The following is an 18,681-nucleotide window of genomic DNA, read 5'->3' as shown; positions in this document are numbered from 1 at the left end:
GACAGGAATGGGCGAATTTAACTCAGAAGACCATTATATCTACTACTGTGGCCAGGAATCTCGTAGAAAAAATGGTGTGGCCTTTATAGTCAACAAGAGAGTGCAAAAGGCAGTACTGGGATACAATCTCAAAAATGACAGAATGATTTCGGTCCGATTCCAAGGCAAACCATTCAACATCACAGTAATCCAAGTCTATGCCCCAACCACTGATGCAGAAGAGGCTGAAGTGGACCGGTTCTATGAAGACCTACAACACCTCCTAGAACTAACACCAAAAAATGATGTCCTCATCATCATAGGGGACTGGAATGCTAAAGTAGGAAGTCAAAAGGTAACCGGAATAACAGACAAGTTTGGCCTTGGAAAGCAAAATGAAGCAGGGCAAAGGTTAACAGAGTTTTGTCAAGAGAACACACTGGTCATAGCGAACACCCTTTTCCAACAACCTAAGAGGCGACTCTACACATGGACATCACCAGATGGGCAACACCGAAATCAGATTGACTATATAATTTGCAGTCAAAGATGGAGAAGCTCTATCCAGTCAGTAAAAACAAGACCTGGAGCTGACTGTGGTTCAGATCATGAGCTACTCATTGCAAAATTCAGACTTAAACTGAAGAAAATTGGGAAAACCACGAGGCCATTCAGGTTTGACCTAGATCGCATCCCTGATGAATATACAGTAGAGGTGAAGAATAGATTCAAGGGTCTGGATTTGATAGATAGAGTGCCTGAAGAACTATGGACAGAGGTTCGTGACATCGTACAGGAGGCAGCAATCACCACCATACCAAAGAAAAAGAAATGCAAGAAAGCAAAATGGCTTTCTGATGAGGCTTTACAAATAGCAGAGGAAAGAAGGAAAGCGAAAGGCAAAGGCGAAAAGGAAAGATTTACCCAACTGAACGCAGATTTCCAGAGAACAGCAAGGAGAGATAAGGAGGCCTTCCTGAATGAACAGTGCAAAGTAATAGAAGAAAACAATAGAATGGGAAGGACTAGAGATCTCTTCAAGAAAATTGGAGAAATCAAGGGAGCGTTCCATGCAAAGCTGGCCATGATAAAGGACAAAAACGGTAGGGACCTAACAGAAGCAGAAGAGATTAGGAAAAGATGGCAAGAATACACAGAAGAACTATACAAGAAAGACCTCAATGTCCTTGACAAACACGACGGTATAATCACTGACCTTGAGCCAGACATCCTGGAATGTGAAGTTAAATGGGCCTTAGAAAGCATTACTAACAACAAAGCTAGTGGAGGTGATGGTATTCCAAGAGATCAAATTGCCAACATTGGCTGGATTATGGAGAAAGCAAGAGAGTACCAGAAAAATATCTACTTCTGCTTCATTGACTATGCTAAAGCTTTTGACTGTGTGGATCACAACAAACTATGGCAGGTCCTTAAAGAGATGGGAGTACCAGACCACCTCACATGTCTCTTGAGAAACCTGTATAAGGGCCAAGAAGCGACAGTTAGAACCGGATATGGAACAACTGATTGGTTCAGCATAGGAAAAGGAGTACGACAAGGATGTATACTGTCACCTTGCTTATTTAATATATATGCAGAGTACATCATGCGAAATGCTGGCCTGGATGAATCACAAGCGGGAATTAAGATTGCTGGGGAAAAGATCAACAACCTCAGATATGCAGACGATACCACTCTAATGGCAGAAAGTGAAGAGGACCTAAAGAGCCTCCTGCTCAGAGTAAAAGAGGAGAGCGCAAAACTGGGCTTGAAGCTCAACATAAAAAAAACTAAGATCATGGCATCCGGCCCCATCACTCCTTGGCAAATAGAAGGGGAAGTCGTGTAAGTAGTGACAGACTTCTCGTTCCTAGGATCCCAGATCACCGCAGACTGTGACAGCAGCCATGAAATTAAAAGACACCTGCTCCTTGGGAGGAAAGCGATGGCGAATCTAAACAGCATGATAAAAAGTAGAGACATCTCCCTGCCAACAAAAGTCCGCATGGTCAAAGCAATGGTATTCCCAGTAGTCATGTATGGCTGCGAGAGTTGGACTATAAGGAAGGCCGAGCGCCGAAGAATAGATTCTTTTGAACTATGGTGCTGGAGAAGACGATCAAATCAGTCAATCCTAAAAGAAATCAACCCTGACTGTTCCCTGGAAGGCCAGATAATGAAACTGAAGCTCAAATACTTTGGCCACCAAATGAGAAGGGAGCACTCACTGGAGAAGACCCTGATGCTGGGAAAGATTGAAGGTCAAAGAAGACGGGGACGGCAAAGGATGAGATGGTTGGACAGTGTCAGCGACGCAACAAACATGAAATTGAGCCAACTTCAGAGGACAGCGGAAGACAGGAGGGCCTGGCGGGAGCTGGTCCATGGGGTCGCGAAGAGTCGGACTCGACTGTGCGACTGAACAACAACAAAAGTCCCACTGGCCTCTGGTAATTTACCGGTATCAAATACAATCTTTTTCAAGGACAGTGATGTACATACAGAAGGTGCAATAGATTCTTTGTGAGTATAAAACTCTTAAAATAGCATATTTTCTAGGGTCTCATTGGAACTGAAATAAACAAAAATATTGATAGAGTTCCATTTACCCTTATTTTATAATTATTAAAAGATCTCACACCTTGCGGCAAGCGTACTAACTTATCTAGGAGAACATATCTCTCGAGTTCTGTTAGGCAGCCACAAATTTGGGGCTTTGCTCAGTCTATTTCTTTCATTCCAACCCTCATATTCAGGAGCAGCTGTGCAGCTGTGTCAAAAAGACCTTTCCTTAAAGTGCCCGTGTGTTTTATCTTCTTTGTTCCAGTATAAAATTCATGGAATAAACATTCTCTTGGGGCTCCATCCATATTAAAATCCTGCAGTTTAGAGCAGAACTCATAACCCTTCCTAAAATGTTTTAAAGGGTCCATGCTTATTTTTCAACAATGCAGTCATAGTACTGGTATAGTTTAACCAAAAAAAACATTCCTCATTAAAATTCTGCAATTTAGAACAAGCTTATTTTACAACAATGTCCCAATACAGATTCATAGCACCAGTATGGTTAAAGAAGAAGAGATTGGATTTATACCCTGCCCTTCACTCGGAGTCTCAGAGCGGCTTACAGATTCCTTTCCCCTCCCCACAACAGATATCCTGTGAGGTGGGTGGGGCTGAGAGAGCTCTTTCAAGAACTGCTCTTTCAAGGACAGCTCTTGTCAGAACTATGGTCATAACACTGGTAGGGTTTACCAATGAAACATGAGAGGTCCATTGCTTGATTCATCCCATTTGGGACCATCGTGTCCAATCTATGTATCCAGTAGCATTTTTTTCTGTGTCAATAGTCTATTAATGTCCACACGCTGGTAGAGATGGGACATCTGTATATGTAGGGGATATTCACTTCAGCCCTGTCTTTGTTTCCAGCAATAAAATTCATCGGCCAAGGCTGCCTTCTATGAATGTTGTTAAAAGTGGGAAAAAATGACTTGTGTGACAAATAGCTAATTGGACAAATATCTTACTAAAGAAACTGGGGTAGCTCCAGGAGCAAATTATTTGGTTTGCATAAAAATATTTGGACCCGTTGATTAAGAAACACATTAAACCTGGCAATGATCCTACAGTAACAGACCTCATCTATTGTTTGTTTGGAGGACATTGGGCCCAACCCAGAGTTTTCCACTTGAGCAAGGTTATTGCAGTCCTATTGAAATGCTGTAAAACTCCACTGCACAAGAAGATTTTATAGCCTGCTTCTTCTTGCAAAATGTTTCATTCATTGGCTACTGATAGGAGTAGAGCTGGTCAGAAGAATAGGCCAGAGCCATGGCTCAGTGGCTGAGCATATGCTTGGCACGCAGAAGGTCCCAGTTTCAACCCCTGGCATCTCCAGTTAAACAACCAGGCAGTAGGTGACGTGAAAGACTCTGCTTGAGATCCTGGAGAGCCTCTGCCAGTCTCAGTTGACCATACTGACTATGATGGACCAAGGGTCTGAGTGAGTATAAGGCAGGGTCATGTGTTCAAAATATATATAATTGATGCTCACAGAATCTGAAAATGTTAGTGCGTGTGACAGATTTTCACAGATGCTTCTAAAAGCTCTTCATATCACCTGCACAAATGAAGCTGCCTGCCTTACACGGAATCAGTCCATTGGTCCATCTGTCTACTCTGACTGGCAGCAGTCCTCCAGGGTCTCAGGTGGAAGTCTTTCACATCACCTCCTACCTGATCTTTTTAACTGAAGTTGCCAGGGATTGAACTGGGGACCTTCCACATGCCAAGCAGATGCTTGACCATTGAGCTATAGCTTCTCCCACATTATATAAATCATTTTGAAAAGTTTTTCCTTGCAGCCAGGGCAGGTTTTAGAACACAATGACTGTATATCCCTATAGCAAAGCAAAGAGGAGCATTTTATTTTTCTTAATTGTAGCCATGTTCATAGATTTCACTGTTGGGCTTTGTGGCACAACATCCCTTTCAATATAATTCTGAATGCTTGATCGAAAAGCTAATGAGTAGGGAATTACTTGGAATTTGGAAGAAGGAACGTGTATCTTCCTTCAGCGGTAATGCAGTGCTGCTGCTGCTGCTTAGCTGTAGAGAAAATTTAACAGCATAACCTTATGCAGGTTGTATTGTTTCTCTTAGAACAAAATCCCTGTTGACCCTGTCTCAACATGCATTGCCAAGCATTATGCTTTGGTAAGGGAGAGGCCACTTTGAACTCAGTACAGGAAGAACGTCAGAATTTCCATTAAAATTATTTATTTATTTGAAAGGGAGATCCTTTTCCAAAGGTTCTCAGCAAGCATGCTGGAAAGGATATCCAATGTGGGCCACATGACTGACCCCTCTGGCACTGCACTACCAAAAGCAGGATGTTCTTGGTGTTTGTGACAGGCAAGAGCTGTTTGTCCCATAGCTTTCTCTTTCAGGTTTCCAAAAAAGTTACATCACATGGCCCATCCTGTCTGTGGTGACCTATTCCTAAATGATGTCTCAGCTTTCCAAGAGGATATATTAACTAGGAAGGGGGAAGTCCTCTCACTGTTATAATTTGTGGCAGTAAGAAGTGACCATAACCTGTTGAAATTAGCAAAGGTGCTTCTCTATTGGTCTAATGGCACATAAAGCACTTCCATTGGCAGAGAGGAGGGAGTGATGGGGGGGTTGCAATTTCTGCTACACAGTTGTGCATACTGCAGATCCTCACTTCACACTCCACTCTGTTCTTGAGGGTCCTGTGATCTCCAGGGGCAGAATTTCAGAGGACTGCAGGGGAAGGGAGGGAATCCCATTCAACAGGCTTTACTCCACTTATTAGTACTAGGGATGGGCAGGAACCAGGCAAATGTGATTCATTTCAGTTCGTGGTTTGTGGCATGCCCAGTTTATGAGCCACAAACTGTCATGAACTTTTAGGCACCAAACAAAGCAGTGATGCTCATGATGTGGTAACCCCCCCCCCACATGCCAGAGACACCAAACGTGCAGGGGAGCTCCAGCTAACTCTCCTCTGTCTGCCCTTCAGGTTTGGTGAGGATTAGATTTAAGGGGTCTGAGTTACAGCCCCCCAAAGAAGGTGCCCCCAGGAAAGTGTTTTCTGGGGAAATGACAGGTGCAAGTTCAGGAGTGTATAGAACGAAAACCAGGCAAGCTACAGACATCAAGCTTGCAGGGGACTTCCCCTGATGCTCCTCTACATGCCCTCCAAGTTATGTGCAGATTGGATTTAGGGGGTCTGACTTATGGCCCCCCGAAAAAAAATGCCCCCAGGAAAATGCTTTGGGGAGAAATGTCAGGTGCAGGTTCAAACCTGTATAGAATGGACCCCCTGCAACTGACACACCAAACTCATAGGAAACCTCACCCTGCTGCATGCTTTGAAGTTTGGCAAACATTTTGATTGAGCAGAGACAGTCTGTCTGGAAATGTATCCATTCATGAACTACCAGGAACTGCTTGTTTGTGGAAAGTTCATGTTGGTTGACCTGCCATGAACTTTAGTTCACGAACCACAAGCCAGCCATAATTTGTCACAAACTTTAGTTCATGAGCCAGTTTGTGTCCATCCCTGATTAGTACTTTTGAGCCAAAGTCATGTTAAAGTGGGTATTAATTGTTAGTGCTGATGAAGACTATGAAAGAGCTGATGGCATTTCTTTTGTTACCGTCTCAATTCCCTTGTGATCTTTCCCATGTAATAATCAAAGAAGATTATCTTCTTTCTAAGCTGGAGTGTCCTAATGTTTTAAAACTTTCATCATACTTTGTAAATTGTCTCATAATAGCAGGGACTGCTTGAAGAATTCTCAAATAATCATGTATGGTACATGCTATAAAGAGGTAGTAGATTTTATTGAAACAGTACACTTGATGTATAATTTCTCCCTGATCCCCATGTAGTTTGCATGCTACCATGTTTTTGAAGTTATATGTTAAATTATTTGTCAGACTATTGGTTTTGTTTCCAGAGAAAAACCTCTTTGTACTAATTTCCATCCTAGCCCTTGTGGCAGCCCTCCTTCACCTCTTTAAACAGGAATAAGCCTCATTATTTCAAAAGCTGTCACCAAGAGTCCTTTTTTTTGTTTTGGAGATGCTCCCCTATTTTGCCAGCTCTTATGGAGAGACCCTTTCAAGTTTTTAAACTCTCTCTTGGTCCTTCTTTCAGATTCATGCACTGCAGAAAATTCAGCATAAAAATGTTCCGGCTGAAGCTGCATTTTTACTATAATTCACCACTTTGAAGTGGCATGGGAAAATCCCATCTTTTTGGTGTGAACATCAAAATGGCTGTGCTCTTTCAACAGGACCTCTTGACTAGCTTATCTCAGCTCTGCTTCACCTATGTTTGAGCTTCCTGCCAACTTTGCTCCTCCCAAAGTGATGTTTGTTAGTGACTCAATGGATGGAATGAAGACAACAGAAGTGAGGGAAACTGTTTTGTGGCTCCAGATAATCCTTGAAGGTTTTTTTCCCCTGTTTCATATTTGGCATCTCAATGAAAACAGTTTAATTACTGAATAACAGAAGCCATATCAACACCCCCTAAGGGAGTCTCTGTGCTCAAAGCTACCATTTCTCTTGTTTGTGACACACACCTCATAATTAATTAGATGTACAAAGTGTGAGTTGTTGCTGCCTTGTTCTAAACTGATGCTGTAAACCAGCTGGCATGCATGGGCAGGGTAAAAAAGCATTTATAAATATTTAAAAAGTCTTTTGTGTGTGTCAACACTGGGACTATGATTATTTGGCATCTAATCACACACATGCAAGAAAAGCAACCACACCTTTCACCTCCAAGGCTTGAGGATGAGGCACCAGCATGGCCTGCCCTATTACAGCTTCTCACTGAAATGGCAAGTCTCCAAGGCAAAAGCTCTCACCATATTTCAGTCTGTTCCAATGTGCAGCTTCTCCAGAGTGTACAGAATTCAGACTTTGGTCTTACAGGCTGATTTGTAGACCGTGCTGCTCTAAGACACAATCTAGCAAGAGTTAAACACTTTAATTAGAAGAAGAAGAGATTGGATTTATTCCTCGCCCTTCACTCAGAGCCTTAGAGCAGCTTACAGTCTTCTTTCCTTCCTCTCCCCACAACAGATACCCTGTGAGGTAGGTGGGGCTGAGAGGGCTCTGAGAGAACTGCTCTGAGACAACTGTGACTGACCAAGGGTCACCCAGCAGCTGCATGTGGAGGAGTGGGGAATCAAACCAGTTCTCCGGATTCGAGTCTGCCACTCTTAACCACTACACCAAACTGGCTGGGAAACAATGAGGATGGAAGGGCTAGACAGGTCTTCACATTCTTCAGCATTGAGCTATTTTGCTAATTCTTCCTCTACATATAATATCCCATGTACTACATTAAAAGAAGCACATTCTTTCTTTTGCAACTCACCATTTCAAAACATTCTCTGTGTTTGATTGCTACTGATAGATCACAAAAGCCACATCCATTTAAGCAAGCAAGGAAGGGCACCTTAAGCACTTTAAGCAGAGTCCCTTGATGACTCCATCCAGTATCTGTTCTGCTCATTTCCATGTTGAAGCCTCTTGCCAGTGTTACAGAACAAAAGCCCGATCATGGACAGCCTACCATGCTAACTTTGAACTTCATAACCAGTGTTCACTCTAAGCTGAGTTAGTGTGAGCTAGCTCACAGTTTTTTAGCCTCCGGCTCACACATTTTTGTCTGAGCTCAGGAAGGAGGGCTCCAGAGCAAACCAATTTATGTAGGAGCCAAATGGCTTGCTCACAAATTTAATGTCAGTAGCTCACAAAGTGGAATTTTTGCTCACAAGACTCCGCAGCTTAGAGGGAACATTGTTCATAACGTACTGTTCTTTAAAAGTACGGACTCGGGGACGGGGGACCCATTTGATCCACTTCCTGAAGATCTCTTGTGAATGGATAGAGGCAGTGACTTGCAGGGTGACTTCTGGCTTGAGTTTGAATTATTTTGGGGATATTTTTTATCAACTTCAGTGGGACAAGGGCTTGGAGAAGAATTATTTTCTTTTGTTTTTGTGTATGCATTCATTTCATTCGGTTGCTTTCTGTCTGAAGTATTATGTAAATGTGAATCATCCCTCTTTGCTGACTCTGTTCTAGGTGAAAGAATTGCCTTAATTGTTATTTGTATCAAATAAGGTTTTGTATGCTTAGGGTTGCCAGGTCTGGGATGGAAAATACCTGGAGATTTTTGGGGGGGGGGGAATCCAGGAGAGGGCAAGGTTTGGGGTGGGGAGGGGCCGCAGCATGGTACAATGCCATGGAGTCCACCCTTCAAAGCAGCCATATTCTCCAGGGGAGCTGATCTCTGTCAGCTGGAGATCAGTTGTAAAATCTGGGAGATCTCCAGGCCCCACCTGGAGGCTGGTAACCCTATGTGTGCTTGATAATCATTTATGAATTACTCTTATTGTTCAGACCTCATGACACCTCTCCTTAAATCATTGCACTGTCTTCCTTTCCTCCACTGCATTTCACAGAAGCTTCCTGCCTTTTCCTTTCAAACCTCTGAACTGACTTGCCTCACCCTATTTTTCAGTACTTAACCCCCCACCCGGGCCCTCTATGCTTCTTCCAACTCTACTTCCCTTAGCCACCCAAAGGTCTTTCCTGCTTTCCTTTGTGGCAAGTAAGGGAAGGTGGAGGGTGTGTCTTTTGAGAAGGGCATTTCTGCACAAGAATGCTCACTGAATCACCTATGCAATTTGAATGATTGTGATGGGAAACAGTAAAATTCTGTTTTAGTTTCTAAAAGTTGTGTTTAATATATCCCTGATACTAATTAAATAGAAACCTTACAACAATATTGTGGTCCCGGTCACACAATATTGTGGTCCCCGGGGGGGGGGGAAGCGTGGCTGTTTGCCCCGGAGCAAAATAACACGCGGCCGCCCGATCACACGTTCCGTCGAGGTCCTGTGGTTAGGGGGTGAGGTGCCGATCACACGGCTATCCAGCAGCGCGGCAAAGAAGCGGTGCAGCGCGATCACAGCAGCGATCGCTAGGCGCCGCTCCCATGGCAAACTGGTGTTCGTTTTACCGCAGTTTGTGCGCATGTGCCGTTGGGCGCTTTTGCACATTCTGCGGAGACTTGGGGGGGGACCCTTGTTTGCGAAGGAAAATTGGCGGGCGCTGGATGCACGGGAGTCCACCGGAAACGTGATCAGACGCCCGCCCTTGCCCCGCGGTGTCCGGAAACCAGTACCTCGTAGGCACTAATTTTTTAGTCCGCATCTTTGGCAGGACGCCACGGGATAGTCACGGGAGCACTACGCTTCCCAGATGTTGCGGTATGATCGCGCCCGGAAAATCCGCCTATCATCCGTATCTTTAGCACGGCAAATGCTCCGTGTGACCGGGGCCAGAATAAACTTTTAAAAATCTGATGTGAACAAACTGAATAATTTTATATTGTTACTTATGGCCATATGCCTAACACTATGACCTTTTCTCTCTTGGAGTGACAATAGTCACTCTCAGTGCCCTGGTTTCTCTCTCGGAGTGACAGTAGTCACTCTCAGTGCCCTGGTAGCAGTCACATTGATATGTCTGCTTTTGTACATTACTACTTCATAGCACTTTTTACAACTGTGTAGGAAGATACAAAGGTTTTTTCCTAGGGTGCTATGTCTGTGAGGGCCCATTCTTACTTGCAAGTCATTAAATTGTGCAGTAATGAACACATGTGCATAAACTAGGCCCAACAGTGAGAACCAAAAGAAAAGGAGTTAAGTCTTGGTGTATGAAATACAAAATATACAGTATTTATAGACAATGAAACTGAATGTCTATTGTATACTGAGATCAGGCAATAGAGTAGCTCATAGTAAATTTCCAAGCAGCCTCCAAGCAATAGGAAAGGCAGAAATGGTGCTCCTTGAGCACATCAGAAACCACCATGTACTTGTGGGTCATGTGCAAAGACACTGACTGGCTTCAGCTAGATTTTGAGAATTTCCCAAAGGCACAGTTCAGAATATTCACTAGTAGGGCCTTGTGAATTTACAACATCACTACAACAGTGTTTTGCGTTCTTGTTAGGAAAACAACATGCTACTCACATTTTAATAAATATAAGGATATTGGGACTTAATTTTTCAGAGAACACTGGTGTTATTTAGGTTATCAGGCAATGTGTATGATTCCCAGAATGCAGAGATACCTACTTTAGCATTAATACATTTAAAGCAGGAAATTAGCAGAAGGGTTTTAACTATCCTAGAGAGTCAAACTCTGCTCTTAAACTCCTGGGAATCCTGAAGTCTCGCAACTGGTTGTTTATGAGATAGAAAAATTTATGAGTGGGACTATATGATGAATTCTAATTTAGGTGGGGAGGGTTTAATTCCTCACCAACAGTACACATCTGCATGTGATATGTGCCTGAGTAAAAGAATACCTTGCTTTACTGTCATATCCTCTCTTGTTGCTGTGGTAACCAACTGACAGAATGGGGGTAACTGACAAATGAGTAGAAGAGGCACTGACCATCTTAGGATCTCAGTGGTAAGAGAGGAGACGTATTAAAGAAGCACTCATGTGTGAAAGGCAGTATGCCATATTTGTAGGCACCAGCAAAAGCAGGCTGCTTGTTACTAAGGTCAAAATGCACCTTAAAAACTTCACACAACACAGAACCTAGTTGCTGTTCTTTTTTCTATATATATACTTCCACAGAGAGTTCAAGTAGCTTCAAGGAGTAGATCCTAATGTAGTAAATCTCAAGGCTGAAATCCTTTGTCACCATATGTGGCTTAATATGCTGATGCTAAGAAGCATGTGGCTTTATGGGTTTTCCTCCAGGAACAGGATGCCCTTACTCAGCAAAGCCAGACCTCATATATTTTGCATTTATTCCCACATCTGCAGGCCAACCTGGTTGGTTGCCGGTTCACCTTCATGGCATATGTGGGTGAACACTGAGCCTGCCTGTGCATAAATTACCAGGGTAATATTAGTTTAGGGTTGTTTCACATTGTATTCTAAGTTTTTCTTGCGGTATTTTCATAAATGGTTGCTTTGGTACTGAAGTACAAAAAACTACTGTGAATGTGTGTCTGGGGTCCAGGGGCATATGGAAGATGTTGTATCTCATTTTGTGTAGGCATCAGAAATGAATGACTGAGGGCATAACTTCATTCAATCTACCTACAGTTTTCTCCTGCCTCCCTCGCTTCATTGTGCCATGGAAAAGGTAGCACCAGAGTACCACCAGTTGCTCAGCATATTGAAAGGGGTACTAAAGACACATACACTGGCAAAACAGCCAATACAAATAGTTCCAATAAAGGTAAATTCAAAATAACCTGACCTTGTAGTTAATTACCCTTGGCCCCTGCCACACGGCAGGGGAAAAGCCTCTAAAAGCGCGGCTTTTAAAAGCCGCACCAAAGTTGAGACGCCGCGGCGGGATTCCACAGATCCCCTGGCCGCGGCGCCTTTTCTCCCCGGTGCGATCAGACGCCGGGGAGAAACCAGGGCCCTGACAGGGAGCCTGCCGAACTGCGCATGCTCTGACATGTCGGCTAGGGGCCGGAAATGCACCGGCGCAAAGACACGCCGGCGATCCGTCAGCCCGGCTTGCGGTGCGTCATCCGGATGAACCACCTCAGTAGGTGGTTCACTTTTGACGCGCCGCAGCCGGGGAAAGGGCCAGATCGGAGACGGGAGCGCCACGCCAGCCAGATGTTGGCGTGGGATCGCGCCCGTTTGCTCCGTCTCCAATCTGGCCCACTCCCGGCCCAAAACGCCTCATGTGAACGGGGCCCTTGATGCTCTGGAACTTTTCAGCTTGTGACACATTGTGGAGAATGCTCTTGACTGATTGTGTGGCTCCCTTTTAAAACGTGATGGTTTTGGTAATTTTGTAGAAAATTATTGAGACCCAGAATTCTGCGGATTTTGTGTGTGCAGAATGCAAACCTTAAGCATATTGAAACTAGTTTGTGAGGTTTTTTCCTTGTGTTTTGAAGATAAAGAGCTAGACTTTATATGTGTGTGTTCATCAGCTGCATGTGTGGATGATCCATGGTGGATCTCCCGTCACAAATTCAAACTTTCATTTAACTTAAAAAGAAAGTGCTGTTCAGTTCAGCGGTTCACACCTTTGGCCATTAATGATCAAGTGATATAAGTGTGCCCCAGCACTTAGTAGGTATGGCAGCATTTCCAGCTGGAGGGGAAAATAGCTACATAAATTATTCTTTATCACAACTGATGAGTTTTTGAAAATGCAACTATGAATATAAAGATGGAATATTAAAAGACAGTGAATATAAATCTGTCTTAATGCTTTACATAATCACCTTTTCCTATGGCTCAAGTTAACCTACAGATTCAAATTTAAAATATACAAACAAATTCCCCAAATAACAAAAAAACCCAAAAAACCTTTCCATAGCATCATATTGTGTTTGGTACTAGAAATAACAGACTAGTGGCAATTTTATATGGCTTTTGTGATACCTTTTTCATTTTTAAATTTATTTTTATGCATTTCTATCTGGTTTTGTATCTGTTTCCATGTTGTTCTTATAGTTTTCCTTCCATTCTCTTTTGGTTACATTTCTGTCATCTTAGGAAAGCCCTTTTCTCACTCTCATTTTTGGATATGTCGTACCAGTTTTTGGCCTTGCAAGTGTACTTAGCTGAAAGACCAACCAGCAGCAGATAAAAAAGACTAACTGGGTTATTAAAAATATTAATTCAGTTAAGCCAATGGCTGTTTTTGAAATTGCTTATAGGCACCTGCCTATATCTCATTAAGTTAAAACCTAGAAGCTAATCCCGTCTGCTAGCAGCCATGTGTGAGTGCAACTGATATTCATCCTCCTATGGAAATATTGAACTAAATGCTACCGAAATGAGAATTACCATCTGTTTCTTCCTGGTAGTGTGGTCATAGCTAAATAACTTAACACAAAACATACTAGGGCTGGACTACGTTTTCTTGCCACCGTACATGTGATAAATTTGCATTTCTATACCTGCCATGGATATGGCTCCACTGTACTTCTAATAGGCTCAGTGGTGTCAAGACATACGCTAGGTTGTGGAGAGAATTCCTTCCCAAATTGGATCCCCACATAACATTAACTGGAGCATTCACCATGATGATATGCTGCATGTTAGGAGCTTATCTCACCATGCTAATTCATTGGAAAGGGAATCCCTGATGATTGCAGCAGTCTGAGGTCAACAGTTAACGTTAGCAGTGAGATAATAAACTAATTAACAGCAGCACAGATCACTTCCTGATAAAGCAGTACTCTAATGCAGATGTTAAAAAAGTCAAAGGTAGACTGGTATACTTTCCTCCCCCTTACTAAGAAAGTTTCCTTTCTCACTATTACCTCTACCTGTCTGAGGACATGTTCTTGGAATGTACTGCTGACCCTTGCATAATACTTTCTTAAGAAAATATATGTCCTTTTGGAAGTTTAAACTAGAGAGGATTCTTATTTTTTTCCCCTCCAAGCCAAGAATTCACTTAATTCTCTTGTGTCCATGTTCAGATATAAGCAAGGCTGATCACGTGCTTCTCTGCCTCTTTCTCACAGGACGGGCTTTGCCATGCCAGCAGTTGGAATCTTCAGTGTGTGCCTTGTGGTGATTGCAGCTATTGTCAACCATCCACTCCTCTTCCCAAAGGAGAATGTTACGGTCCCTGAAAACACAGAGGAGATCATCCAGAAAATGAAAGAGCGGGAGGAGAGCCTGAGGCTAGAACGGCTTAAACTGGAGCAGGAGATGGCTGTGCAAGAGACTTTAACCAAGTCTTCAGAAAAGGCCGTAGAGTCAGAAGAGCAGTACACCTATGATCCACTCTCTTGGAACTTCTGGACTGCCCTGTCCTTGGTAGTTTTCCTTTTTTGCTGATTGAGCTGTGGAGGCAGGACTACCAAGAAGGGACATGGCAAGACTACAGCATTGAGGAAGATGAAAATGCAGTGCTGGGAAAGGCATTCAAGGGGCTTGTCCTGCCAGATAAAGTCACATTGGTTAATTTCTATGAAAGATGCATCCAGACTGTGACCAGTGAAATTGCTAGGAACAGAGAGCTTGTGGAAGGATTTGCAGATGATTTACTAGAGGCTCTAAGGAGTGTATGTAACAGGGATGCAGACATGGAAGTAGAGGAATCCATAGGAGTTGGGAGCATGTATGAAAACTGGAGGGTTCAAAAACCCTTGGCCTGTGACTTTATTGTCCCTTTTTCTCCTCCAGAGCCATATTGTTTCAAATTTGAGACGTGGCTTTCAGGAGAATCTGTTCCACCAGACAAACAAGGTTATGGTATGATAAAGATCTGCCGGGCAGATGAGAACTCAACAGGCTGTATCTGTGACAAGACAAAGCTGGGGGAAGACCTATTGTGCCTCCTTCATAGCAAAAAGAACCAGGCTAGACACAACAACCATATGGAGGACCTTCTTTGCTACAAAGACTCTCAATATCTTGATGGTGACCAGGTTATGACATGGTTCCAGGTTGCACTTACCAAGGCATGGAACAAGATTTCACACAAGTATGAATTCAATCTCACTTTCAGTCTCCTAGACTCTCCTGGTGCCCTAAAAATAAAGTTCAGGTCTGGAAAGACCATTGCCTTCAACCTTAGCCCTGTGGTCCAGTTTGCTGATTCTGATGTATACTTTATCTCCCACTTCCCATGCAGTGGCCTGGCAGACGGTTCCACATCCAGCATTCACTGGTTTCTCACATTTGCAGTGTATGAGAAAAGGTACATCCAGTTTGTTTCAAAAATTCTGCCTGTCAACTCCTGCCACCTTAGCTGTCTCCAGATCCTATCCTTCCTTCATGGAAAGCAGTGTAGTCTAACAGGACCAAGCAGTCTTACGAACTACCACTTGAAAACAGCGATGCTGCATTTGCTACAGACCCATCCCACTTCAAACTGGGCTTCTGACTTCCTGGAGGCCAGGCTGCAAGACGTGCTCAAATTTTTGGAGAAAAGCTTGCAAGAAAAGAGGCTTTACCATTTTTTCATTGGAAACAGGAATTTGCCAGAGGAACTGGGCATTCCAGTGGTGTTCCAGAAGGCGGAACCTATGAACCTTTTCCGTCCCTTTGTATTGCAACGAAGTGCTTACAGGAAAACGATGGACATGTTTCATGAGATGCTGAGAAATACAGCTGCTTTAATAAATGAGTACACTGTGCACGTCCCCATGGGAAGGGCAACTCCACTAAACAAGGAACCACTGTAGTAAAGCAGTTGGCCCCAAATCTTTGAAAACTACAACACAAGCAGATCTCCCCATCTATGGAAGACTGAAACTAATGGGGGGGAGGGTGTCTGCAAATGATTCCAAAGATTCAAAAGTGCATGAGCACCATGTCTCTATTCTACCAGTATTGCTGGTTGATGTAATGCAGCTTTGAATGTTTTATCACTGAGTAGAATGTTTGCCAGGATAGTGAGAAATATGAAAGAAGCCTCTAATTTATTCTTCTATCTGCATGGGGATTTCCTAGGTGTGTGCTTTGTTTAAGGTGGGAGTCATGGCATCTCTGCAAAAACAGCTCTGTCTTTCCAAATGGCAGCAGCTCTCTTGGGACAAGCGTTGTTTTGATGTTCTTGACAGAAGGGTTTCAAGTCTGTACTTTGCAAATGTACCAACCTTCATTGCATGACTTTGGCTGCGGTCACACACACTAAATAATCCATTTTCAATCCACTTTAAATGCCCTTTCAAATTGGATTTTGCCAGTTTACACGGTAAAATTCTAGTTGGAAAGTGCACTGAAAGTAGGTTATTTAGTGTGTGTGACCACAGCCAGCGTGAGGGAATTCTTTAAATGAATCGCAAAGTGTTGCAAGAGTGCCACCTCAGTACCTGCAGTAGTCTATAAAAACAGTAGTTTTTATACCTGCAGTAGTCTATGAAAACAGCCAGAGTGGTGTAGTGGTTAAGAGCAGTGGACTCTAATCTGGAGAACTAGGTTTGATTCCCTACTTCTTCACATGAAGCTTGCTGGATGACCTTGGGCTAGTCACAGTTCTCTCAGAACTCTCTCAGCCTCACAAGGTGCCTATTGTGAGGAGAGGAAGGGAATGTGATTATAAGCCACTTTGAGACTCCTTAGGGTAGAGGAAAACAGGATATAAAAATGTATGCTGCTTCTTCTATGTACTGTTGCACTCAAAATCCCTGAAATAGAGCTGTAAATCCTATTGATCTTTAATTACCTATTAATCTATGGGGGTAATTCCAAAAGCCAACCAGTGATGCAAAGCATAATGCCAGAATGGGCTCAAACATGGCTTTTCTGCCTGTTATAAAGGTTTACGTCTTTCAAGACTGAGGTCAGTCTGAGGTGGTAGAAGAGAGCTGGGGGGGGGAGGAATTAAAACAAAGCTCATCTAACACTAAACATTCCCTGCAAATGGAAAAGTAGCACAACAGTTGTAAGTTTCCCTATTTGCTACTTCTCTATTTGCAGGGTTTTTTTTAACAAAACATAGTACAGTCTGAAGTAATACAGTCCATTCTGACATCTCAGCGCTCTTTTTTTTTTTTTACCTCATTCTGTTTCTAGACCAGTCCTGACACCCCACTAAAATATCTTTTCAGGTTTCTCTTAAGTAACTTTGTGTTACTTATGTCTTTTTAAAGAAACTGGATAGAGACAAAACTATTCCTTGGCACAAAGAACTACCTGGTAATATTCTGAAAAAGCAGGAGTGGCATAAAGTATCCACTAGTCCGCTTCCAGGCTGCTGAATTTACAGTGTACTTCCCCACCCACCCCATCCTGCAGCCTATTTTTACATGTTAGTTTTATAGGCAGACCACGGGGGAAAAACAAACTGTGTTTCGTATTTCCTGAAAGGGTCTAAATTTAGTGTGCTGAAAGCACCATAATGTGTGTCCCAGGTTCCACAAGAAATGATATCCTGGACAGGAAGGCAAAAGTTCATATGTTTGGTGTAATAGGAAGAAAGGGGACAAAATAAAACAAGTTTTTGTTTTTTTAAGATTACTTTGTATTAAGGCATAGTTGCAGCTCCGTTTTTAAAAAACCATTACAACTATTTGTCTGATGTGAGTCTCAGCTCTTGCTGAATTCTGATTAGGTAAAGCATGTGGAGTCAAGACATCCTTAGGTGGCAGTGGGCAGGGGTAAGACTCGCCTACTCCCTTTGACTCTACTGCCTGGGCTGCAGTATTTTGCTGCTGTTTCTTCAGTATAGCTCAAATACTTGCTTTGCCATTTCCTGTTTTGACAGGAACCTAAAAGAGTTTATATCACTATTGTAGGATGTGTGTGTCGGATTGCTTTTTTAACATACTTTGAGCAATAGTCTTGAAATGAAAATCAGATCCACATGGAAACTAAAAATACCTTCACTGCACAGCAGAGAGAACTAGATGCAGTAAGCAGAATCTTTGAGCTGCGCAGTGAAGTTTTGTCCCCTGAACTGCAGGCTGTGGAAGGTCAGTAGTTCAGCAGTTCAAGACCCGGGTGCCGCAAGACAGGGTGAGCTCCTGTCTCTAGTTCCAGCTCCTGCCAACCTAGCAGTTCGAAAGCAAGAAATTGCAAGTAGATAAATAGGTACCACTTCGGTGGGAAGGTAACAGCGTTCCGTGCGCCGTGGTGTTTAGTCATGCCGGCCACATGACCATGGAAACGTCTTTGGACAGCGCTGGCTCTTCGGCTTTGAAACGGAGATGAGCACCGCAACCCTAGAGTCGGATTCGACTGGCTTTCGAGCAAGGGAACCTTTACCTTTACCTTTACAAGGTTAACTGCACATCTCTCTAACATCACAGAGTCCATCTAGCATCCTGGGCAATACCTGTGGAGCCTTGGTCAGATCATCAGTGATGGTGCCTATAACTGGAAGTGAATTGAAAAGAGAGGAGTTAATCAGTTGCTGGTTGAGAACCAACGTTCCTGCTCCCAAACAGGTGTTGCTACTGCTGCAGTTGGGATTACAAATCTGAAGCTCTGGCTCCTGGATGGGTTCCTGTAGTAATAGGAACCACGTCTGCCTACAGCACCAGTATGCCTGTGGAGTTCCTCATATGTGTATTTACATCCTTGGATTGAAATAGATTTTTTTCTAGAAATCTGTATTTAATTTATTCCATTCTATCTTTTGCTAAGGAAAATGTCTGTCTGTCCGTCTCTCTG

General features: G+C 43.2%; 1 protein-coding gene across 1 annotated transcript in view; it reads left to right on the top strand.

The window, feature by feature from the left end:
• ITPRIP (inositol 1,4,5-trisphosphate receptor interacting protein) overlaps positions 1-16,226 on the top strand; it is a 30,208-nt gene extending 13,982 nt beyond the window's left edge. Inside the window, 2 exon segments of the mRNA XM_015420115.1 lie at positions 14,079-14,385; positions 14,388-16,226. Coding sequence (XP_015275601.1) covers positions 14,092-14,385; positions 14,388-15,749 — 1,656 coding nt within the window. The 5' untranslated portion in view covers positions 14,079-14,091 and the 3' untranslated portion in view covers positions 15,750-16,226.
• Positions 16,227-18,681: the final 2,455 nt, after the last annotated feature.

The sequence above is a fragment of the Gekko japonicus genome, unplaced genomic scaffold, assembly GCF_001447785.1.
Source record: "Gekko japonicus isolate JY-2015 unplaced genomic scaffold, Gekko_japonicus_V1.1 scaffold29, whole genome shotgun sequence".
Taxonomy (NCBI): Eukaryota; Metazoa; Chordata; class Lepidosauria; order Squamata; family Gekkonidae; genus Gekko; species Gekko japonicus.
The sequence above is the reverse complement of the archived record's forward strand: the minus strand, read 5'-3'. Positions and strand labels throughout refer to the sequence as shown.